At 41.0% G+C, this 26,223-nt stretch overlaps 1 protein-coding gene across 3 annotated transcripts in view; it reads left to right on the top strand.

The window, feature by feature from the left end:
- LOC139722673 (1-phosphatidylinositol 4,5-bisphosphate phosphodiesterase gamma-1-like) overlaps positions 1-25,931 on the top strand; it is a 104,054-nt gene extending 78,123 nt beyond the window's left edge. For 2 of the 3 annotated variants that reach the window (XM_071633967.1, XM_071633966.1), the window contains exons 19-33: positions 1,916-2,116; positions 7,644-7,766; positions 9,365-9,542; positions 10,163-10,237; positions 10,630-10,733; positions 11,371-11,522; positions 13,108-13,262; positions 15,634-15,730; positions 16,424-16,639; positions 17,912-18,060; positions 20,169-20,286; positions 21,386-21,544; positions 22,571-22,659; positions 23,431-23,633; positions 24,975-25,931. In XM_071633967.1, coding sequence (XP_071490068.1) covers positions 1,916-2,116; positions 7,644-7,766; positions 9,365-9,542; positions 10,163-10,237; positions 10,630-10,733; positions 11,371-11,522; positions 13,108-13,262; positions 15,634-15,730; positions 16,424-16,639; positions 17,912-18,060; positions 20,169-20,286; positions 21,386-21,544; positions 22,571-22,659; positions 23,431-23,633; positions 24,975-25,044 — 2,089 coding nt within the window. In that variant the 3' untranslated portion in view covers positions 25,045-25,931. Of the gene's footprint in view, positions 1-1,915; positions 2,117-2,966; positions 3,171-7,643; positions 7,767-9,364; positions 9,543-10,162; positions 10,238-10,629; positions 10,734-11,370; positions 11,523-13,107; positions 13,263-15,633; positions 15,731-16,423; positions 16,640-17,911; positions 18,061-20,168; positions 20,287-21,385; positions 21,545-22,570; positions 22,660-23,430; positions 23,634-24,974 lie in introns of all 3 variants that reach the window. The other variant, XM_071633965.1, reaches the window with a different exon arrangement.
- The last annotated feature ends 292 nt before the right edge of the window (positions 25,932-26,223 follow it).

Raw genomic sequence — 26,223 nt, forward strand, 5'->3', positions numbered from 1 at the left:
CAGATATTGCTGAACAGGAAAATACATATATATTTTGTGGTTTGTGTTAATTCAAAACTTTATGGATATCTTGATGCTGCGGGGTTTTGTTTATATTTTCTAAAAATGAATGATTAGTCCAGTGACATTAGGGTTTATGTTTTTATGAGGTGACTTTAGCAACGCATTTGTGCACATTTTAGATTTCAAATTTGCATTCAATTTTCATGCATATTCAAATTTTCATTCAATTTCCATTTATTTTACAAATTTCATTCAGTAGTATTCACCTAATAGTCAACTGCTGGGTTTTGTTTATATTTTCTGAAAATGAATGATTATTCCATCAGAAATAGTGACATTAGGGTTTATGTTTTTATGAGGTGACTTTAGCAACGCATTTGTGCACATTTTAAATTTCAAGTTTGCATTCAATTTTCATGCATATTCAAATTTTCATTCAATTTCCATTTATTTTACAAATTTCATTCAGTAGTATTCAACTTCTAGTCAACTGCTGGGTTTTTATTATATTTTCTGAAAATGAATGATTATTCCATCAGAAATAGTGACATTAGGGTTTATGTTTTTATGAGGTGACTTTAGCAACACATTTGTGCACATGTTAAATTTCAAGTTTGCATTCAGTTTTCATGCATATTTAAATTTTCATTCAATTTCCATTTATTTTACAAATATCATTCAGTAGTATACACCTACTAGTCACTGCAGGGAAGTCATTGTATGGGTAGAAAGGGATTTTACAGGCAATTCTTCGCAATCATTTGGAATCCTCCGGCATGTCATTTTCTGTCTCAAACTTGTCTTCTTTACCGTAAAGATGGCTGGCTTCTCTTCATTGTAGACTCAACAGATGATTAAATGAAAAAATGATCTGGGAGATTGGTTTTTTTTTCGAAACAACTGTGATTCACAAGGATATTCTGCTTTCAAGAATTGAATATTGTGTTACGCATGATTTCCAGTCAAAATTTACCTTTGTTCCTCCCATGTTGTTTAATGCTCTTACCACGTATATAATTCTCCTGGCTTATAAGAGCTACGAATCAGAAAATAATTGCTCTGTAGATCTGTTTGCATACTGGCTCTGTGTAGAGTCGTGGACAAGAGAGCAGCCATTGAACCGTTCGAAATGTTGTCATCGGTGCCTTTCTGTGCACAGATTTGAGCAACTGTGATGCGCACAGCGGCCACCAGGTTGCGAAACCCAGTCACCCGACACTGCAGAATGGTACTACATGAGTGTCGGTGACACATGTGAAACTGATACCCCGAGTAGTCAGTCATGTTTGAGAAAGTTGTAATGTGGACCGCAATGGACACATTGTCAATTATTGGGATGCAACGTGGGTAGCAGCTGGAATCCCCAATTGCCCAAGTCTGTGTGTTGAGGTACCTCATGTGTTGTGTCAGGCTGCCGTTCCTACAAATGTATTTCCTAGTATATATGGCACACTCTGTATCGCTGACAAGATGCAGACATTACCAGTCTCTTTCTCTTTGCGTCTTACCAGTCTTCGTCTTTGATGTCTTTCCATTTTACTTCATTTCCAACCAACCCCCATTGCCTAATTCCCCTTCTCTAAAACACCAAATCCTTACAAAAATGTGTTTGTTTTTGCTTTTTTTTTAAACAACACAATATCTATTGCCATGGCATTGAATTAAATCTATTTAAGTTCAATCGTGTACAATTGACCGTACTTTGGTCTGTCATTGATTGACATGCCATTAATGAATGGTCAAACTATTGTGAATCCTTCAAACCCCCAACTAATGGGCTGAATGACCACCACATCCAACAAATCTCTGGTTGCCTAGTAACGTGACTCTAATGATGATGATGATGATAATTTCAAAAAAAAAAAACCTGATTGATTGATGAATGGATAAAAATGACTGATTGTCACTAAAGGGCCATGGGTAAGGTGAACCACTGCCGCATTAAGTCCAAGCTTGACCGGGGCCAGTCCAAGTACTTCCTGGTGGAGAACATGCCCTTTGACAACCTCTACAGTCTCATCAGCCACTACCGGCAGGTGCCGCTGCGCAGCAAGGACCTCATGGTCCGCCTCATGGAGCCGGTGCCGCAGCCCCCCAGCCACGAGAACAAAGAGTAAGTCTGGAGTCTGGCCCGCCGGTGACCACGCCCCCCTGGGGGAGGGGCGGGGCACTCCAAAGTATCCGAGCTGGACCGAAAGGAATAGACTTACAAGCCTCATAAGAATTAAAACCACAAAAAGCGTGTGCAGCTGCCCAAAGGGGGAAAGTTAGGAGAACTTTTGTGAACTTGGTGGCAAGCATGTTGTGGTTGTGCCAGCTTCCTATTATTGTGTGTGGGTGTGTATGTATGTGGAGATGGTGTTTTTAGTGACGGCAGTTCATTTATCCATTTGTCTGCTTTGTTTAACATCACCCACGAGTGGCTGCCAACTAGTTTGCTTCTAGCCTCTCACTAAGCCTACCCCCCCCCCCCAAAAAAAAAAAAAAAATACAAGTAGCAGCTACAGTAACCTGTAGAGTTGTGTCTCATGCATGTCTGAACCTCACAGCACTTTGTCTTTCACTCACCATTAGCAGCTAACTTTGGCTTCCACTCACTCACCGCTTCCATCACTCAAAGCTAACTTCGTCTGTTTCTGACCTGCAGCACAAAGGAATAGTGGAACACTTCACCTTCTTTTTCCTCTCTCCTATGTAAAGCTTTCTTGTGTTTCAGTTGCTGTAGAAAGGGACCCACCGCTCTTTGTTTCGATATATATATATATATATATATATATTTTTTTTTTTTTTTTTGCACGGAATCTACACAGGGTTGAAGACTTTGGTATGGTCATGCCGTACCAAACTCTTGGGGCTTTGTCACCACACAAACCACTGGCCAAGCCCCGAGAGTCGGGTAGTGGTTACTTATAGTCGCACTGATGTAATGGTCTAACACCGTCTAATCCTCCTAACACACACAGGGCGCACCGGCGCGTCAATCACTGCCGCATTCGCTCCAAGTCCATTCAAGGTCGCACCTGTTATTACCTGGTAGAAAACCTCCCGTTTCTGAATTTGTATACCCTGGTAAACTACTACCGGGAGCGGCCGATCAGGGGGGGCAATGGCATCTCGGTGGTCTTAAAGGACACGGTGCCCCAGCTCTATGGACATGAGAATGCTGAGTAAGTTGCCTCACACGAGCGAGCCCCCGTGCACTGTATGGCTCGCCACGTGTCACCCTCATACAATATATTTCATTGTAATCCAATTGCAGTCCAATCCCATGCAGTGATCATTCTGAATGAGTGACCATGTAAGTTATTTATCCTATGTCTGCAATGAATAGTTTGTATCCACATGCAAAACAATGGATATTCATTTATATATATATATACTGTATATCAATATACACCCGGCTGCTTGCAAGTAGGAAGAAATCTGTTCTATGGACGTATTAGATTTTATTTTGGGGCCGAAATAATTTTTTTTTTTTTTATAAGGCTTCCCCTTGTTTGTTCTCGTGAAGTGATTGGATGAAATTTCGTTCTCGTACCATGCTGCTTAGTACTTTGGAACTAGCGCTAATATTGGAAACTGTGACGCAGTTTTCCGTAGTGATATGCGCAACCTTACACCCCCAAGAGCATGAAGTCATATCGGTTGGTTTGTACGCCATAATCGCATGGAATGCTTGCCAATTGCCGCAGTAGTGCCTCACCCAAAGATCCCCCCTCGTATACTACAGGCTGTTATGTGGTAAATGTGCCGAAAGAAAAAAAAACAGGGCGTGGAGAAAAACAAAACCAACCCACGAATCCAAGTCTTGTAAAATGATTAAATGCCTTTGTCACTTTGTGGATATTGTAGACATGATGTTATCCCTCGATCAATATCGTGAACCATTGTGCCTTCAATAGATATTCCCTGTAGAAGTGTTCCAAAGATTCACGTATTGCTGTTACTCACTGGAAAATGTTGTGAAAGCCATTACCCCCTCCCCTTCCTGTTGCTATGTTTATTCATGTTTGTGTGTCCACTCGTCCGTGACTTATGTTTATATGTAGACTCAGGTATCTCAAGTCAACAGTTGATGTGAATGCAAATCATTCTTTACATTTTATTTCCATGTGCTTTTTAAAGTGCTGATAGTCCTGGTTTTACTCTGTAACAATTTGTGAATAAACTAATAAGGAACACTGAACAGAGTATTTCAGACAGCACAAAATAGACTATCGACTCCAAGAAGAATAAAGTGAAACAAACTGAAAAGATAACAGCTTCCCTAAAACCTGTCTTAAATACTCAAATATATGTTTTTGTTTTTTGGACAGATGATGCTATCAACAGAATCTTGGTTCCAAAGATTTTGTGTTGGCGTGTCAAAGTAATGTAACTAAAAATGAGCAAAAATATTATTATGAAATATAAATGATGTATTTATAAATCCATTTTGCCACATAAATGATGTTGAGGGTACCATTAATCAACACAAATCAACACAGAGGCAATTGCATTGCAAAGGTCCTTTGATACTACAAAAAAGACTGCGAAAATTAACAGTCATCACTTTAACGCGGCTGTTGCGGGAACAAGTCACTCATATGATCAATTTATAGTCCAAGTGATCATATCAATCTAATCCAAAGAAAAATGGCAGAAAAATTATGAAATTTGTAGGACATATTTATATATTCCTATTGCCACATGAGTGATAATGAGAGCTTCATGATAAGTTAGCCTGCTTTTGCATTGCATAATAGAGAAAAGAGATTATCAGCATTCAGCATTTTTATCTGGCTTTTGTGGTGACAAGTCACATAAGATCAATACTGTAGTCCATCTTGACTGTGTAATCTTTATCATCTACAAAAGGGTTTTTTGTTTGTTTGTTTTCTTGGTGGTTGTGTATTTGAATTGTCACCTTTGAACCTTTGGAGCAATAGTCCAATCATTGCATCACTGTTGGAAGTCATAACCAAAGGGGAAAAATTCTTTCCTTTAAATCTCTATTTTACATGATGTTTTGTTCACATAGAGGACTATTGTAAAATGAGGTATTCTTTCTTTTCCTTTCTGTACACTTTATCTTATTTATTTCTTTTTTCACTGAGATATGTTCGTTACTTTCTCTGGGCTTTACATGTTTCATCACAGACCTTCTTCGGTATATTTCTGGTAGATCTCAGATCTATGTTATTGTAGTATCATAGATTTCACAACTTTCGAGACAGCATACTACTCTGGAATACTAATCATGTTGGCAATTTCCTAAACATCCCTTGCTAGATGGCAAATCCTGAGGTATATAGTATATACACAAGTATAATGCCCCAATCACTACCTGATATATCATTGATTTCACACTATAGGAAGTTTTTGACTAATTTGACTGACTACCTGTATTATAATAACTCTTGCCTTTGTGTGTGCACATGCAATAATATACTCCATGTGTTTCAAGGATTTATACCACTAAAAACACTAATTTTCAAGGACTCACTACCACAAATGTCTGAAGTGGAACTTGATAGAATGAACTCTTCTTTGATTCACAATAGGATTTACTTTTCGTCCGCTTGGCAAGTGCATGAAAATGCTGCAAATTTGGTCATGCTAGAAAATGGATGCATATACGTCTACAAAACCATAATGGCTTGGAGATGCTCCATGTTTTTCTTGTTGTACAGTCAGATAGAGCTCGCACTATGCACCAGCACACATTGTTATGAAAATAAGATACTGGTAGCCCCTCCGCCATTTTAGATTTTATAATTACATGCGACAGGGAGAATTTGTCATTGTTCACATTCAACCAACTCTATAAGAGTGTTTACTATTAAAAGCGTTATAGTTAATAACTTGGCCATTTCTGCACTTTTTAAAAGAATTAATATCAGCATGCACAAACGAGCACATATACTGTAGTTTAGACGTCACTACTAACAAATTGGTGTTGAAACTTTCTGAACACTCGACTAACCATAACTCGAGGGATTATATGCTGTACTAGTTTGCCCTCAAAACATGCACTATGCATTTGCTACAGGGTGGTCCAGGAGAGAGTGAAGCATGTCACAGTAATACATTGACTTTTATCACCCAATGTTCTTTAACCCGTTGAGGACTGGCTGATTTTGCTATAGCACACATTTCCCATAGACACTTGCCCGAGTAAACATGTACATGGGACTTTTCTCAATGGGTTATAAAAAAAGAAGGCAATATTCTGAGCACCAAAGATTGATGACAGTGCTGAAAATAAGAAATTTGCCAATGAAGATCTAAAAACTGGGTAAAGAGTCGTATCCTTGGATTACACTTCAATTGCTGTGGTCATATGATAAAAAAGAAAGGGGGGGGGGGGCTAAGATGGCACAAGAGAAGAGTCCCAGAGCTTCCAGGGCCCTCCATTAGGCCAAGGATCCCAAATACACCTTACACTCAAGGCATGCACTCAGTGGCAATACATTCATGCACCACATCAAGATCTTTTCCCTCCATACAACATGCTAAAATTTCAAGTTGTGGACCACCCTGGATTATCTGCAGCTAGTCTATGCCAACCAGCCATTACTGAGGTGACAGAGACTCCTGGGTCCCATTTCATAGAAAAAGATGTTAGGATTATAGCAACTCTTGCTTGAATGGCAATTTCCCATAGCAACAGCCAATCAGGAAGCTGGATTCTTGTCATAACCATGACAATTGCCATTTCAGCAGGAGTTGCTGTCAATATCAATTTTTTTAATGAAATGGGGCCCAGGTAGAGAAGGAGTTCACAAAAGTTGGGGCAGCGTGGACAGTTTTCTGTCGAACTAACAAACAAGGAGTGATAATCTTGCATCAGATGCTTTGTTTTCCAAGGGTCTTGCTTTACATTTTGACTGATAGTGTGTGCAACCAGTCGGTAGCATTTTAAGACTCAAACTTGACGTAATGCTAACTCACAGTAATTGCCATGGTAAGAGCAGGAAAGATTTTAAGCTAAATCGCTGTTGCTGTGGTGAATGAAGTTATTTAAAGTAGCAAGAAATTTAAATCTTAACCTGAATGAGCTTTTGGCAAAAGTCAAACCAGTGCAAAGGGAAGGATTTTTTTAATTTCTGTAAGTGGAAGTAACCAGTCAGTACTGTATCACTTGCTGCGCACGTGAGGTAAGCTGTAAAATGCTCTTTGTAGGTATGTAAATCATCAAGTATGAGTGCCTTGTAGTAAATTATACAGAAATCTTTGTCATACAGCTGTGTAGTCATTTGCTCTGACGTATATTATGTATGTTCAGTGTTTTAGAGTTGTGATATACTCATGTGTCTTGCAGAGGTATGACCAAAGAAATGTTAATGTTTCTAGCTTAATTTATGGGAGTGGCAGTTTTGTTTAGTATTTTACGTATAGATAGAAAATATTAAGAGGAATTATGATAATATTAATCAGGTATTAATGAGGTTGTAATCATAAAGAGAGAGCATGATCTTCATCCATGCTGAAATCATTTCACTGTTCACAGTATACCCAGAAGTTATGTCAGGGAGTGTAAACACTTACAAATAGTCATTTTGCAACAGTTAGTAGAAAGGTTTATAGGCTGAACAGTGATTGTGATGTCACTATGAGAGCCATTGCCTGATTGCCCTGTATCGTTGCCGTGGTTACAGATGGTTCCACAGCCGACTCAGCAGGCACCAGGCGGAGGAGATGCTGAAGAGAGTTCCCCAGGACGGAGCTTTCCTCGTCCGGAAGAGCGAGAGGGAGAATGACGCCTTTGCCATCTCATTCAGGTATGACCGGCCTCATCAAGGCCCATTGACTATCAGTAATTTCTATTCAGAAGTGTATCTCATCTCCAAAACCGATCTCTGGTGTTGTACATTTACATGTACATGGTTATAATTGTTTTAGAGAAGAATTGGGGAAGGAAGAGCTTCAAATTGAAATGATCATGATAATTCTAATGTTATGAACCTTTTTATGCCTCCGCCAACGAATTGGCCGGAGGCATTATGTTTTCGGGTCGTCCGTCCGTCGGTACATACACGTGTACGTCCGTCCCGTTTTGTTTTTGTCGATATCTCAAGAACCGTGTGGTGGTTTTACATCAAACTTGGTATGAGGGTATATCCTGGGGGGATAATACTTTGTTTGGATTTTAGGATCACGGGGTCAAAGGTCAAAGGTCACAGGTTTTGTGAAAAAAAAGGTTGAAAATTCATTTTTTTCTCCTTATCTCGCAAATGGTTCAAGGTATCTTCATGGAATTTAGTATATATGCTTGTTCCAATGGGCAGTGATTATCTAGGGAAGTTGGGGGTCATGGTTCAAAGGTCAGGGGGTCAAAGGTCAAGGTCAACTCCTCAAAATCTCAGTACTTTCCTTATATTTATGCAATGCCTAAAGGTTTTTTTTAAAAATTTGATGTATACATGTATTACCCAATATATATTCTGTGGGAATTTCTTGCCAAAAGGTCAAAGATCAAAAGGTCAAAGGTCAAGTGAAAGTGCTGAATTGCACTTTTTCCTCCATATCTCAAAAGTAACTCAAGGTATCATCATGAAACTTACATGTCAAGACATTGTACTATAGACCTATTAGGAGAACCATGCATTATGGCGGAGGCATATCAGTCGCCGTAGCGATATATCTAGTTTCTCTCCAGAATTTACTGACAGATTGCATAGCGCACTAGCAGCATGATGTGTTGCTTGAAAGCATACTTGAAAATGATGTCAACTTGCATGGGCCAACAGGGAATCTTTATACTGTATGTAACTTTTCCCTGGAAGTGTATTTCTTCAATCCCATTTTTACGCTGTTTTTTTTTTTGTGTGTGATAATTAGCATCAGTCACAACGATTGGCTCTGCCTCCAATCTGGGCAGCATTTCATGAAAGTTGTCAGTCACCGCCAACTGTTTTCAGTTGCTGAATCCTTGCATCTGATGGGCCCCGAGCAAAATCCAGAGACTCCAACTCTCCCATTTTCGACGGGAGATCTCCCGCCGAAAACCCATTTTTGCAAAATCTCCCGTTCTCCCGCTTGAGATGTGATTTCTCCCGCCCTGGCTCTTTGTCTCCCGTTGGAAAGGATTTCTTACTTATTTCTATCGTATGTTGAAAAAATAAGCCTTAGATAGCACGAGAGAGCATCTAGAACCCTAGGAACTTGGCGCTTTGCACAGTCTTCCGTTTGCTAGGGGTTTCAGGCGGGAGAATCTCCAGATCAGAAGGTGCTTGGGGTTGGAGTCTCTGAAAATCACTGACAAAACACTTGATGAAATGCCCCTTTAGCATGCATCAAAGAATGTAACAGTGGAGAGGTAGATGTGAATCAGATTACCAGAGATTATCCTGATTATTTTCCGTGGTCTCCTTTCCAGAGCTGAGGGTAAGATCAAACACTGTAGAATCAAGCAGGAGGGGCGACTCTTCACCATCGGCAGCGCTCAGTTCGAGAGCCTGGCGGAGCTGTGCAGCTACTACGAGAAGTACCCCCTCTATAGGAAGATGAAGCTCAAGAGTCCGGTCAACCAGGAACTCGTCGACAGACTCGGAGGGGTAAGGAGGGAGGGACCCCAGTGGTGGCGATACCTATGATACCTGATTGATTGATTTCATGACAGCTGCATGATAGACTCAAGGGTTGGGGGCACTGGGTGTGTCTGAAATTTGGGGATGTACCTGAAAGGAATGGGTGTTGGGGTACCTGCTCTTGTTAGCTCTTGGTAGTTGACCTTTTACACAGGAATCAACATAGAGATCAACAGTGGATCCTATTGGAGCATTGTGAAAGACTGGCGGGGGGATTGATTGCATTATAGACCTTTATTTTAGCCATTTTCTTTTTATATGTTTTATTGTTTCACAGACTAAAGATAGTAAATCAGTCTTTGACTTCAGGAAGGCCATGTGATAAATTTGTTGGTGATCTTGCAGTCTGTGGTTTCAACCCTGTAATTCGTCTCACTGAATTGATTTTAATTTAACGTAGGTTCTATAACTTTTTAATAATTATTAAAGATTCTTAGTCCTTACATACTGTGGAATCTTTTGTAAGTTTGTCATACAAACCTGTAGCATAAGTTAAACAGTTATTTTTGCAGTAAGTGCAGTGTGTGAAGGTACACATCTTTTAAGTGCTGATGTACTTTAGGATGAAATTGTGTTGAATTCCACAGGATGTTGATCCAGATGATGACCCTATCTACGGACCAGGAGGCATCTACATGGACCCCAACCAGTTTGTGCCCAAGGTAAGACTCTATCTCCATTCTTCCTCATCTTTTTTGCTTCTTTTGTTTCTTTGTTCCCTTCCAAATCCTTCTCCTCTTCTTCCTTCTCTTTATCTCCCTCTTCTTCTTTTTCCTCTTCTTTTTCTTCTTCGTCTTCCTTTTCTTTTCCCTCTTCTTCTTTCCTTCCTACTTGTCTTTCCTTCTGATTTATCATTCCTCATCATCTTCTTGTCCTCCTCCTCCTCCTCTTCCTTTTCCTTCTCCTCCTATCTTTGTCTGTGTCTACTTTAGATTGTTGGGTAAGAGTAAAGAGCAATATATTCCAGTGCTAGAAATTGCAAAAGGCAAAGGAAGAGAACAAAGACTGCCGAATTACGAGGGATTTCTTTTTTTTTTTTTCATTGTCGCTGCAGGTGACGGTGAAGGCACTGTACGACTACAAGGCCCAGAGGGAAGATGAGCTGTCCTTCTGCAAGCATGCAATCATCACGAACGTAGACAAACAAGACCACGGATGGTAAGCGATCTCTACTCCAGGGCTGTCAGTTGGCATAATGTTGGCTCATAGATGGGATCGTTATCATTGTGGCATAAGACCTTCCATATGATGTTGTAGTCTTATAAGCAAGCTACCTCAAGATGAACCTCTGATATGAAAAAATAAACATGTTCATTTATTTTCACACGCATAAACTTAAAGTGCATTGCCACTCCACATAGAGAGAGTGCAACCAAACAAAGTGAATATTGAAAGTTTCACCACAGTTGGACCTGAAATGAGAATGTTTTTAAATTTCAAATGTTTACATGTTATCAGTGAACAAGGGGAGCGTTTACAAAATTAAAAGGGGGGGGGCGCGCCCAATGCGCTCCAATCCCCCTGGATCCGCCACAGAGTTCTAATGCTATATGAATGCTTGTCATGGTTGTATCTTCGCTTGTTACTCTTCCATATACACGCATACATGTAAATGTAGCTTCTAGATTCGTAGTTCATCCATAATGAATGAAATCGTGCCAGATGACATTTTTGTGGAAATTTGCTGTTTTTTTTCAGAGGTTTCTAAAGATGCTGTCATGACTGCAGTTTTCTTATGAATGCATTAATTTACATGTGCTAGTAAAATTGCAATGATTCCACTCTTCTTCCCAAGGTGGAAAGGAGACTACGGCGGCAAGAGAAACATGTGGTTCCCGTCGAACTATGTAGAAGAGGTGACCAACCCTCCCAGCGACCAAGGTCAAGATGCCACGTTGCTAGGCAGCCTTCAGAAAGGAGCTATCGATATCACGGGGTGCAGTGTAGGTAAGTGAGCATGACGAGTAGACAAAGCACGGGAGAAAAAAATAATAATACTGAAATACCACTTAACAAAAATTACAGAGGCTTACCAGTCACCATAGCAACATTTCTACATGTATTTTGGTTTTTTTTTAAAAACTGCATAGTCAAAATTTTCTAAAAACAGTGTACTTTGCAGGAATTTTTACCATTGTGATAGAATATGCAATGGACACCATGCCCCCCTGGATGCCATTTAACCCTAACTAGGCCGCGGGGGGGCCTCCGAGGCCCCCCCTCGACGTTCCGCGCGATGTATCGCAATCGCGAGAAGCTATCGCCGCGACGTTTCATGACTTTTCTTTCGAGTCTCCCGCATCTTTTGACACCAAATTTGCGACGCCCGGGCGCGCGGTTCCGAAGTTACGCATAAATATGTACATGCATGTCATACCAAATATTGCTCAAAAACGTGAATTCGTGTACAATTTCAATGCAAACTGTGCTTACAGGCAAATTTCATAAAAGCATGATTATTTTGGTGTTTTATTGATTAAAATCAATGAATAACAAATTTTCTTGTTCAGAGCGATGTCGCGGACAAATTTCATCAAAAAAACAATGGAAAACATAAGGTCGAAAAAACAAAGAAATACATAAGAAATTCAAAAAAGCAAAATACTTAAACATTTTTTCTGATATCACAATTTTTTTTCATTGCATTTGCTAAGGACACTAAAAAGAATATTTACACAAAAAATGTGCCTTTTTTGAGCTTTACTTTGTGATTTATGCCAAATAGTCTGATTTCATGCATCATTATGCATAAATTAGCATAATTTAGCATAATTTAGCATAAGTGATAATTTTTTGAAAAATTAACTTCAAGGTATCTTAGATGACATCATAGGCTATGTGTGTGCCAATTTTCGTCGCGATCGCGCAGTCGACGGCCGAGATCTGGAGGGGGGGCCTGGGAGGCCCCCCCCCCCCCGGCTCTATCAACTACCTAAATAGCCCGGCCTAGTTAGGGTTAAGCTGCTCCAGCCCCTCCCCCAAGTTTGCAATGTCCTGAGGTAGAAGTCTGCAAGAATGTGTTGAAGATGAACTTGCGATACTTAGGTAATGAACTTGCAATATTCAGTCGTATTAAAGCTTGGGTTAGTGTTAGGCAATGCAGGGCACTTGTTTGTAGGTTTTTTGTTTGTTTGTGTTTGGTGCATGTGTGTGTGTGTGTGTGTGTGTGTGTGTGTGTGTGTGTGAGTGATAAGGCACATTCGGATTGGCTTGATTAGGCTGATCAAAATAGCTTTTTCTGAGAATTATGCAGATTTTCATGTCATTTCTCTTATCGTACTGTATGTTTGAAAAATGATTTAGCAGCACAAGAAAGAAGAATGCAGCTGATTTTTTTTTTTTTTGGTGGACGTATTAACTTTATTGTTAATATGGATTTGACATTGAATGAAACTCAAATAAAGAATATTATAAAACAAAAAAAAGTGTGTGTGTGTGTGTGTTCTTTCTGCTTTATCCGGTTGTATTGTTCTGATCACAATACGCCTGATGTGTAAACAATTGTGTGTTTTGTGTCTCCATTGCCGGCCAGAAATGATGCTAGGGGTGAGGACAAAGCAGCAGTACGTGTTCCGCATCATCTCCCCGACCCAGCGTAACCCCATCGACGTGGCAGCCACCGATCTGCCGGAGCTGGAGGCGTGGATGGGCTGCATCCAGATGGCATCTGTCAGTGCAGAGGAGAGGGTGAGTCATATCTGGAACCTAAACCACTGATCTCTAGAGGAGTTAAACAGATGCCTCACTGGTCTGTTACTTTGAAGCCACCGTGCCTCCATCTTACCATGCACATAGCCCATCTGTGACCCGCTACAACAAAAGGATCCGAAAGTCGGGGGAGGACAATTTTCTGAAAATGGCATGACATTATTCCCTTACTCTTCTACTTTAATTACATATATAGCACAACTCATAAAAGTACTTGGTTGCGGAGATATCGATAGACTTTATTAGTGCATGTCAAGTGGTTGTGGAAATCAGAGTTTCGTGAAAAACACCTTCAAAATTTTCCTTCCGCCGCTATCATAATCAAGGGGAGGCAAGACAGTTTTCACCACCTTGACAATAGAAGGTATGCTCCTAGCGACCTCCGCGATGTTCATTCAAGCTTAGCGCCAGCGGTCTACGCACGACCAATCAGTAATCAGTATGCCACGCACTGACCAATGAGATCATTCCCTCGTTGCTCGGGGCGGAGTCTAGCTGCGGCGCTAAATCCAAATCTTCGGACGCAATTCTGTCACGTTGAAAGTCTCAAAATCATTGCCCTAGAAAAACACTGATTTCTTGCCTTTCCTTTGATCGTCAAGCTTCAAAATTTCGGCAGATGATAGACAAAACATTAGACTACAAAATCATTGCGAAAGCAGAAATCCGATTGTTTTGACCAATTTTGATGATGTGACTTCAAACTTGATTTTTTTCGGCTCAGCCGTCAGCGACTTTAGGATCCTCTTGTAGCTGGTCACATATGTTTGTGTGCATGGAGCTCATGACATCACATGATCTTTGATGACAGTCTCTGCTGGGAAATGCATGCATTGTCTCACAGAGTGTGCCTGGTAAGATGGCGGTGTGGCAGTTTCACCTGTTTGTAAGGCATGAATGCGTCTATGATGGATCCAGATACCTCCTATAGAAATCAGTGGCTTAAACTTGCAAACCTTTCGGGAGAGATTTTCAAATCAAGTCTCAGGTGTCAACACTCTGCAAGGTTGTGATTTTCATGTCTAAATATTGTATTTTTTTTTTTGTCATATTTCTCCAATCATTACTACATGAGATCCCACTCACACATGCAGTCAATTCGCCATGCACATACATATACATATGAAATACACTGGGAAAGCAACTTTTTCTCAGCAGTCAAAAAAACTATAATTTTGGCATTTTTTTTTTCAGGCCACTGGCCTATTGGCCCATGAAAACCATTTCTTAGGGAGAAAAGCTCTCCTTTGTCTTCCATTTGAAGAATCTTGAGAAATTATGGTGACAGATTTCGACAGTTGAAGGGTAAGCCAAGTGTGAAGATATAATAAGCCAGTTCGGAGTGAGCTGATGTGCACATGGGTACAAGTGGCCCTTCTTTTTCTCAGTTGGTTAGGCACTGCATGTGTTTTCAAAGTGACATAGTGCATAAACTTGCCTGATGTAACAAGTTATGGCATTCACCAATCATGTTCAAACAAAAGATGAACTTGCGAAGTCCTGGTGACCAGAATGATCCTTCAATTAACACTTTGGTATTAAAGCATTCATTTCATTATTTTACATTGAATGTATATAAAATCTTTTCTTATTGATATTGCCAAATACCACTTTTGCTGTCAGGTAGATGTGCTGGTGAGCACCTTTTATAAGGATTACTTGAAAATCATCACATCACAGATGCTTATCTCAATGAATTTACAAGCCAACATGCCATTTTGGTACAAATGACCTTTTTCTACTCATATGCAAAGTAGAACCTCAAAATTATCTGATAAAATGAGAAGAGCTGTTTTTTTTTTTTGCAGCAGATGCGAGTAGGCATTTTCTTCATAGTAAATAACTAATAATCTCAATGATAAGATTGCCATTTAATCCTCTGATGTTGGCTGTATTGTCGCCGTCATGCTAGAAAACAATAAGGCGACCCACAATTTGTTGAAAACTGGGTACTCTAATAGCAATGGGGATAAATTCGACCTTTGATCAAAACTGCATTGACCATTTATCATTTTCCAGTGATTGTGATTTATCAAAAGGGTCTGAGACATACATGTAGCAACCTTCTCATTTTTTAAAAATCAAAATTGCAAAATGAGTAATTTCATATATACTTTCAATGTCATTGCAATCAGAGCAGTTTGACCCCATTGGAACACAAAGTGACCTTTACAATAACTTGCTGGAATTTTGAAGAGGGTCAGTGGAACCAAGCTAGGTTTATGTAGTATCACAATAGCAACCTAAGAAATGCTTTCAAATCTTTGTCCCACTGTGACATGGTCATGGGACACACATGTCTCTCATCCGCTAATCTTCTTACCATGTTGCTATGGACTGTTTTTAACAGAGACAAGATGTGCAGAAGTCAGAGCGCAGGCTACGAATTGCCAGGGAGTTCTCCAGACTCATTGTCTATTGCCGTTCCGTTCCCTTCACTGAAGAGAGTAAGTTCATGTCAGATTCCTGTTCCCTTCCCTTCACCGATGAAAGTATAGCTCATACAAGATTCAGAGCAAGTGAAAACACTGTTGAATAGAGTGTGAGGTCTCTTGAATCTCTGTGTCAGTTCAATAGTCTACACAGTACTCGCTGATAATTTTGTGCACAGATGATGATGATGATGATGAAGTCTTGTATAGCGCTGGTATCCGCCAAGTCAGGCGCTCATGGCGCTTGCTCCAAAATGAATACATAATTCAGCTTAAATTTCATGGGTGCACCGCTTGTGATATGACAGTTAAAATAAAGAGAAATAGTTCCAGGAAGATATCTTCGTGAATGCCAGTTAATCGGATATTATTGCGAGTTGAGGATTTCGCACTTGATGGTCTCCTCGTTGTTGTGAAAATGTGCAGAAAACAACACCAACCCAAATGTTCGGAAGAAAGTGTGACTTCTCAGACAAACTGTTTTGTTCAAACATTCTATAAATGAGATCGAATCAAAGTGCAGATGACACAGTCACAGCAGGTTGTGTAGTCTGAGTCACCTTCAAAGTGTAGATGTGTTAATTTTCACAGTGTGGATTATTTCCTTTGATGGTGTGAATGTCACCCTTTGACAGTGTCTCTGGTCATCCGTGCAATACAGTGTGGGTGTGATAATTCCATTGCAAATTAAACTTCTTTGCCTCGCAGGGATTCCTGGCAAGTACTACGAGATGTCGTCGTTCCCAGAGACCAGGGTGGAGCGCTACATGCTCCCTGGCAAGTCAAAGGTTCTGCTCAAGTACAACCGGATGCAGGTGAGCCGGACGTACCCCAAGGGGCAGAGGATCGACTCCTCCAACTACGACCCCATCCCCATCTGGCACTGCGGTTGCCAAATGGTCTCCCTAAACTACCAGACCCCAGGTAAGGAGTAAGGCGGGATCTCCCATGGGAGAGACAGAGAGTCCAATGTGAAAGCAGTGTGTGAGATTTGTGTGAACGAGTGTCCTATCCGTCACCTGCGCCATTTTCATTGTATCTACTTGCTGACTTTGAGCTAGAAACTCAGTATAGCGTAAAAGGGGATATTTCTAATTGTTTATATTTCTAATTTTTTTTTTTTGCACTTGGCTGGATAAGATGAATTTTTCGTGATCTTAATTCCACAGAATCAGAACATTGATTACCGGGACATATGGCATGCAAAAATATTTGCATGCTTTTATTTTCGTGATAGCTTCTGGTTGTGTGAAATGTGCAAAATTTGCACACTGCGAAAATTTACACTTTTACAGGATTTGCTGATTTTTCTTTGTTCAGTTTATATATTCGAGGAGCATCTTTTTTTTTTTTTAATGTTGGTTATGAGCAGGCAGAGCTTTTGGACCAAAATGTCCACTTTCCATTTCCACCATGTTTCATGTCAGGGTAGCTTTTGATGCAGTAATAACCCATCTATATCTGTAATCAAGCTTTCCACTCAAGCTGAAGCTGGAGGGCATATTTTGATAACCCTGGTCTTTTAAGTACTGAACATATATTCCAGATGCTTTAGATGTGAACAGATGTGGTCAACAGTGTCAGTCTTAAAAATCATGTCAAATTTGTGTAAAAAAGAGGAAGTTATTTTTGCGTAATTGTTCTTTTCATTTTGTGTACACATTGAGAGTGATTGTGTAGATTCCATAAATGCGTTTACGAGGAATCAGAAATGAAGATTACAGAAAAAGAATAAAACTTTCACAAAATATTTTGAGAGAGAACACAAAATTTTATCGGTTATCAAAGTTGACTTAATGCATGAAAAGTCATTCATATTTGGTTTAATGTCAGCTCATTGCTACAAGTAGCCCTGTTCCGACTCCGGCACCATAAATCGCATGTAGCTGGGAGTTTGTTGCATGTTGTGAGCAAGTCTACTGTATACGCCATATATTTCGTGAGTCTACATTTTCGCGAATTGGGAATTCGCGACGATTTCATGAGTGGTTAAATTCGCGATCGTGTAGTCCTGTACTGAATGGAGAAGTGTATACGCGTACGTCACATTCACATTGGAATCAGAGTCAATAGTTTCGTGTGTCTGTAATTTCGCAAATAGCACCTGCCTCGCGAAATTCGCGAAAATAAAAACCTCACGAAATAGTCGGCGTATAGAGTAATTGGTCATTTCACCTTCATTTGCCTCCCTTCCAGATCGACACATGCAGGTCAACGAGGGATTGTTTGCTCTGAACGGTCGCTGCGGCTACGTACTTAAACCAGAGTGTATGCTCGACAAAAACTTTGATTCCTTCGACAAGAGGACGTTGCTGGGCGTGGACCCCATCCATCTAACAATAACAGTGAGTTACCATGGCAACAGCAATGTCACAGCCAATCAACAAAGAGCATGTCAGTTACTGGTATTGCAATTGCAACCACTGTAGATCAAACACACGTAGATGCCTATATGAAATGAGCCTTTCCCATCGCTCTATAATTTTCATCCTGAATCCACTCCTTGGACATGACCAGAGGCTAGGAATTTAGTAATTCTCGCTATGGCCAATGACGTAAAAAGTACCCAGATGTGGCTTTTTCGTCAAGATTTAGTGCACTTCAGGGACTCGGGCACTTCCAGTGCAGGGCATATTTTGCACAGCGCTAGCATGCGCGTACATGTACCTTACCTAGCGCTGCGCCGGCCACGGATAGGCCGCTGTACCCGAGCCAGCCAGGCCTGTGATACATGCTGTAGCTATAGCCCCCGCATTGCCCTAGGCCTTGCATATAGCATGCAGCGTACGCATACAAGCTAAACATACCGGTACTGCTTAATCATTGCGATCGACTTGCACATCAGTCATCTCTGCATACGCTGAAAATAATACTGGAAAATATTCACCCACATGGATATCGTCATGGAATGCCCATCTTTTTTTATTTGTTCTCTGTCGAAGTGCCGCGAACACAAACGGGAACGAACCGTGATCTCGAACTTATCCTGTCTCCGAAGCAATTTCTTCTAAGCAAGTCGCACGCGCTGTGGAGTCACCTGGAAACTTCACCCACGTCACATCTCGCATGCCAGGGACATTTCTGTAGATTTGTTCGTTTATTGTCGTACAACCAACACATGGCAGCTTCGCAGTAACGACCCATATAGTCGTATTTACAGCAATTTCTCTAGAATGGAGAAATTTCAAATCATATAAAAGCTAAAATTCAAGTCAAGGAAACAGTAAGTACACATAAAAATGGAGTCGGTTGTATGTAAAGAGCATTAGTCGCGTATCATGCGCGTAAGAACGGAAGTGACTTGGCTCCCGAACTATCCCATAATGCACCGTAAATGACGCTTAAATCAACATCCGGGTACTTTTTACGTCATTGGCGATAGCGAGAATTGCACATCGCGTGTATATCCATGTGAATAGCCTGCAGTGTTCCAGTCTTCAATACTTAGGACTTATGCTGACAACCTCATAAGGATCATCACATTGTGCACTAGTAATCGCCCCCGTGTATGTTAGCAGTCTTCAGCACAAGATTTCTTTTGTGTGCTGTACCACGCATTGCTGGGGCATACTTGCATATGCTGTCTACTGTAGATATTAAATCATTGGTAGCAGTTTTTGTCGAGCCCACCGGAGGTGCGGGGAGACTAAGGGATCGCCTGCGGCGTCTGTCCATCCGTCTTCCATCCGTCCATCGTCCGTCCGTAACGCTACAAAAACTTGAATAACTCTCTACTGAGGACTTCAATTTCGATCAAACTTGGAGGGAAGAGTGGATATACAAAGTTACACATTTTACTGAACATGAATATCACCTCAAGGTCAAAGGTCACAGGCAGGGGTCAATGAACTTTAGGGCCCAATGTTAAGTTTTTACGGCGCATTTCGATTATGGCTCGTAACTTTTTATCCATATGTCCATTTGTAACCAAACTTGGCTGGTAAGTGTCCCTTGGGGAGTTGAAGGTCACCACAAGGTCAAAGGTCATAGGCGGTGTCAATGAACTTCCGGGAGTTAGAGAAACATTAATTTCTTCTACGCGAATGGGCGAGACACATTTTGGCACTTGCCTTGTTTAACAAGAAGGTTATTATAGGCTTGTTGCATGAATGCTGCCTATTCAAATTAATGCATTTACTACTTCTCCCTGCATCACTCAGGTTCGTTTGTATTGATATAAATTGTCTGCCAAAGCTCTTGTGCTATGTATGATTGCAAGATATGGATAATCCTCCACTCAAACCATTATGTGCATATAGTACCTATTAAGTGATGATGTCACAGTCTTTTCTTATACCTTGGCTTGGAACCAGGTGCGAGCATGGTGTACAGCAACAATAGCATTGATCGAATACAATATTTGGGCCAGGTGAGGTTGTTTAAAACCAGTTTCTGTGGTGATGAATAGCTATGAAATAATTCTTTTGTACTTTATTAACCCCTCCAACCCTAGATCATCTCGGCGAGGCACCTGCAGAAGACCGGCCGTGGTATCGCCAGTCCCTTTGTGGAGGTGGAGGTGGTAGGCGCAGAGTACGACAGCGGCAACAAGTACAAGACCAGCACCAAAGGTATGTCGGGTCCTGCTCTCACACTTGATGCAAGACTATTTATCCTCACTAATACTGCCGAAGACTATCCCCTCTCCCCCTCATGCCATGACCGTACCCACCTTCACGTAGAAATCCAAATGAAATATTTTGTGACCACAAGTATGTACTTTTTAGAAGGCTGCAAAGTATGCATTTCATTTCTCATTTAGCCCAAGGCACTTTTGAATAGAACCAGGACTAGCCAATCACCTTCAAATACTGTAAAACATGATATATTCGCGGCATGAAATTTTCGCAAATTGGAGCTGACAGCCTTTTTCGTGGCATGAAATTTTCGCGAAGTGCTACTGGCGTTCAATGCATATAGTGTAAACAAGAACTTCCGCGTGCATTTTAATTTCGCGAATCTTGGCGCACGCGAAATTCGCGAAATAAAAGTGCACGCAAAAATTCCTCGTTTTACAGTAGATGCTTTGATACTTCAGTAGTCTTCTGTTAGCGACTAAAAAACACAGATCTGTGTGCAGCCACCTCTGTATGGCTAATCCGAGAATGGCCTTTAATAGTTCAGTTAGAGTTGGTACAGGAGTTTTATGTTGTTGCTTATGGTCTTAATGTGTTCGTAGTGGCTGATTAAAGAACAGTCCTTCCTCCATTCTCCAATTATCTCATGGTCCCCGCACCTGTACCTGTATTGGTGATAGGGCTTTTTCTGTTATTTCCCCCATCTCTTTGGAACAAACTCCCTCTCTATATTCGTAATGCTGAAAGTGTTGCTAAGTTCAAATCATTGCTGAAAACTTATCTATTTACTCAATCCTAAATTTTGTTGTTGTTGTTATATCATATGTACATAATGCTGTATCTTACTTCAGTATTTTTCCCCCAGATTAATGCGCTTAGAAACATCAGTTTTAAGTGCTATATAAGTGTTATTCATTACTCATTATCATTAACAGTCCTGTGCTATTCTAAAGAGCACAATGATATCCATAATTGTCTCACCATTATGAATGTAATGTGTGCAATTGCTTGTACTTGTATTAACATTGTGATCACAAAGGGATGATTGTCATCTTGTTAGTTTTAATCATCTCCAATTTGACCCTCCATGCAGCCGACAACGGCTTCAACCCGGTCTTCAACGAGGTGTGCGAGTTTGACGTGACCAACCCCGACCTGGCTTTCCTCAGGTTCGTCATCCAGGACGAGGACGTGTTTGGGGAGCCCAACTTCTTGGGACAAGCGACCTACCCGCTCAAGGCCATTCGAACAGGTGACCGCTGGGGATGGACACTCCCACTTGTCCCATGCACTACCGACACAATGATTGCTGTGAAGTAGCAGATACTCGTTCCGAGAGAAATCCTTATTTTTGATGGAGATGTGTTTGTAGATTAGCAAAATGAGAATAAAATTCATGAAACCAGTCATATTTACTGATTGATACATACCTGACCAGCAAAAATTTCCACTTATATGATACAATATTTTCATGAAAGCAGTTAATCATGACTTCATGATGGAATATGATAAGGTCTCTTTCATTTGCCCAGGAAAATTGTAGTTGTGTCAGACCAATTCGAATATTTCTAAACATAGACATACTGTAAGAGGACAAATTGCAGTCATCAGTTCATTGAGGACTTTAGATTTCCGAGTACGTATGTAAACATTTTCATTAAAAAACATAGCTATTGTACCAAGATATCCCTTAAGGATGAAGCGTCATCGAGAATACAGTAACCAATATGATGGTGACTTTTAGTGAGAATACAAGTTTCATGTGATCTAGAGCAGGGCTGACAAAATCATCCATAGTTGTGTTGCAGTCATTTTTGTCGAAGCAGACACCAAAATCGATAATACCAAAAGGATGCGAATCATGATCTGTGGCACTTTTTAAAGACATAATTTTACCATTTGCAGATGAAATAAAAACCCAGCATTCATGCTTTAAAACAGTTCTAAAGTATGAGTTAGGGATAGAAACAACCACTGTAAAAATTTGAATCAGTAAAATCGATGTTAAGTATTGTTAAATATACAAAATGTGAACTGTAGTTATAATAAAAATGTTTCCAGACTAAACCGTCTGCAGTTACGGTTTATTGAGGAAAGTACTGATATCTCCTTATATTTCAGGCTTTATTGCGAAAATTTTATATGGTAGGATGTTTTGTGGTATAACAAACCTACGTATATGCATCAAATGTGATATCTTGAAAAAATTTTTAAATCGCCGCTCCCAAAGGTAAACAGGACCTTTAATTATGTTCTCTTTCTCTGGCCTCCTACTCAGGGTACCGGTCTGTGCAGCTGAAGAACGGCTTCTCAGAGGAGCTGGAACTCGCCACTCTCCTCGTCCACGTGGACAGGAGAGTCATCGGGGTAAGTCCAGACCCAAACCACCACCACCCCCATCTCGAGAAAGGGGTGTAAAAACCTCACCAACATTAAGAGCACATGATGCTGTGCTCAGAGAGAGAGAGAGAGAGAGAGGGGGGGGGGGGGATAGAAGAAGACCAGAGTGATGTGAGGGGGAGGGTCAAGAAAGAGAAGATCTGTGAGTTTTAAAACAGCTGAAATAAATGGGTGAGTAGAGTAAACAACAAAGAACTGTGCAGATATGATAACAATTTTGCCAGAATTTATACATGGTCCTTTGAAAAGACAGATTAGTTCAGCTTGCATCACTTAGTGGGCATGTCCATGTGTGCATTTGTGTTTTTATTCGATGTGGGAGATGAATGAAATTCTCTGTGCTTAACTTCAATGAACGTATCAGCATTGGCAGCTAGATTTGTAGCCAGTTGCCAATACAGTCTAAAGCAGCAGGTGGTTGGATTAGTGGATTTGGTCTTACTCAGTAGAGACAGTCAAAGGCATTTCCTCTTATTTCTAAGGAAGTCAAATATTCAAATTGATATGTTATGATGTAGTATAATGTGAGTGTACCTCTCGGTGTATTTGTTGTTAGTTTGAATGTGTAGAATTTTTTTTTACATTATTTTTGTGTGTGTGTGTGTGAATGTGTTTGCTTGTGAGATTTGTGTGAAAGGTGAATTACTGATAGTCTACGGTATATACAAATGTATGTGGTTCAGGAGCACACATAGATTACTGACCCCCCAACTCTGGCCACTGACCTATCCCCTCCAGGAATGCGACGACAGCGACCTCTACGCCTCCATCCAGATCCTGAGGGAGCGGACGCGGGAGCTGACCGCCGTGGTCAACTCCATGGACAAGGCCGGGGACTCCACGGCCCTGGCGTCCTCGCCGGAGTCGGACGCGTACCGCATGAAGACCGCCGAGCTCAACAACTGCCAGGAGGCCCTCTTTAACCTCCAGGAGAAACGCCAGTGAGCACCTCTCCCCTCCCTACTCCCCCCCCCCACATGCACCCCCCTCTGTAGCCACCCATGGCCTAACTTTTGCCTAAACTTCGTCCATCTTCAACCCATTGAGGACGGGCTAATATGCCATAATTGCTTTTGAGGACAAGAGTTTGTAGTTGCTTGATAACTAAGCAAAACAGTAATCATCATTTGATATTTTTTTCAAGATTCAAGATGTTGGGTCACATCATTACCTCATTTCAGTCATTTTTGTCTCGCCCACCGGAGGTGAAGGCGAGACTAAGGGATCCAAATGGCGTCCGTCGGTCGTCCGTCCGTCGTCCGTCTGTCATCCGTCCGTCGTCCGTCCATCGTCCGTCGTCCGTCACAAATGTTAAAGTTTACCTGCAAGACTCTCTTATGATGCATAACTTGGCAACTGTTACAGCAATGGCAGCCACACTTGGGTGATAGAAGCACTAGGGGTATCTTCATGTTATGGTGTTGTCGGAGGTCATGTGATGATGTCAAAGGTCATTTTATCACACGTAACTCAGCACATGTTGCTACAATGGCAATCAAACTTGGGTGATGGTAGATGTCTCTTGGGAAGTTGAAGGTAACCACAAGGTCAACGGTTGCAGACGGGGGTCAACGAACTTTTAGGGCCTAACGTTAAGTTTTTAGGGCGCATTTCGTTTATGGCTCCTAAATTTTGATCCCTTTGTCCGTTTGTGACCAAACTTGTTTGGAAGATGTCCCTTGGGGAGGGGAAGGTCGTCACAAGTTCAAAGGTCACAGACAGGGGTCAACAAACTTTTAGGGCCCAATGTTATGTTTTTAGGGCGCGTTTTGATTGTGGCTCATAACTTTTGATCCCTATGTCCGTTTGTGACCAAACTTGGACGGTAGATCACCCTTGGGGAGTTAAAGGTCATCACAAGGTCAAAGGTCACAGAAAGGGGTCAACAAATTTTTAGGGCCCAATGTTAAGTTTTTATGGCGCGTTTCGAGTATGGCTCATTACTTTTGATCCCTTTGTCCTTTTTTGACCAAACTTGGATGGTAAATGTCCCTTAGGGTGTTCAAGGTCACCACAAGGTCAAAGGTCATAAGCAGGTCAATTAACTTCTGGGAGTTATAAAAAATATTAATTCCTTGTACGAGAATGGGCGAGACACAATTTGCCGATTGCCTTGTTAAGAACATCACTGCCGTAGAGTGTGTCCATGTCAATGTAGTAGGAAGTTATAGGAGCTGACAGGTGTATCGTCTAGGTTATGTTCAGTACGTCCAGATGAAATTATCCTGTGCTCACGCACTCACTTCTCTTGCGCTTTCCACCTTCTTTTCCTTGTTCTTCAGGCAACGCGTGGAGAAGAAGAAGCTGAGGAAAACGGCAAGCAACAGCCAGAGCCGTCTACCCAGGTCGTAACTCCGCTGTGCTGCCGGAGCGACACTCGTCATGTCACAGGCACAGTCCTCCTCACAGAACTTCTGTTTTCACCTCAAGAACTTTATAGGACATGGAATAATTTATCCGTGGAGTCTCTGTAGAAAAGTTTAGATATTAGGCATCAATAGTATCAGTGACACCGATATTTTTTTATGTCGTTTATTTTTTGTGTGGTCAAGATTGAAGCTTCAGTCTGTGTTGTGCATCTATTTGCGTCTGAACGCAGGACAAGGAAAGATAGCTGACTTCAAGTCAGAAAAAAGTTTGAGATTTCACTGAGAAGCTAAACTGACAAAGAAGCCGCATTCCAAGAATCTGTTGTGGTATGAACGTTCACACTTTTCCCCGTGGTAATCTGGCGACTCCATTTCTTGAGGGAAGAGAAACTGATTCTACGACACGACTTCGAGTTGGACAGACAGTGACCAAAGACATCTGTTGACCGTTGATGAGAAACCACAATCGACCCTCATTTGAGGCCTTGAATAGGCTACTGAAGATATGTCACATCCTTTATATGTCACATCTTTTATTGCCAGATTATTTTTTGAGTTTGCCAGGAACACTGTAGTGCTGGCTTGACTGTTCAACGATGGGTTTAGGAGGAATTTTCTCGCCTTGGGTGCGATATTGAAGATGCTAGCAGTATTTAGTCTCCTTGAATTTTGACATTCACGTATTAAGCAAAATATCCTTGGACAGATCTGGTTTGAAATATGATTTCATCATTGCATTTTTACACAGCTTATTTATGACACCCATGTGATTAACGATAACTTACCACAATGAATGTTCAATTTTTTTCTCCCTGCATTTTTTTTTTTTAAATTCATGTATTGGACTATCAATAAAAGCAGTCGGTGCAATAAGTTTAATAGATCTTCACACAGTAAGAACAGTTTTCCGGGTATGAGATTTGAATTAAGAGATTAATGGTGACGTGATTGCCCTGGTCAACTTGCAGAAGTCAAATTGCTGAGAAGTGTGGCCTGAGAAGGGTTGGATTTCTGGTGTGGAGATGTTTTTGAAGTACTTGGAAAGTTATTTGGTGTATTAAATCTCGAGCCGAGTGCTACTTGCAAAATAAGTGACACATCTTGTGGGAAGTGCAGAACCAGGAATACATGCCAAGGAATGAAACGAAGTGGAGGGAATGCG

The sequence above is a fragment of the Diadema antillarum genome, unplaced genomic scaffold (assembly GCF_040938485.1).
Source record: "Diadema antillarum isolate AM-2024a unplaced genomic scaffold, OU_Dant_1.0 scf00000169, whole genome shotgun sequence".
Taxonomy (NCBI): domain Eukaryota; kingdom Metazoa; phylum Echinodermata; class Echinoidea; order Diadematoida; family Diadematidae; genus Diadema; species Diadema antillarum.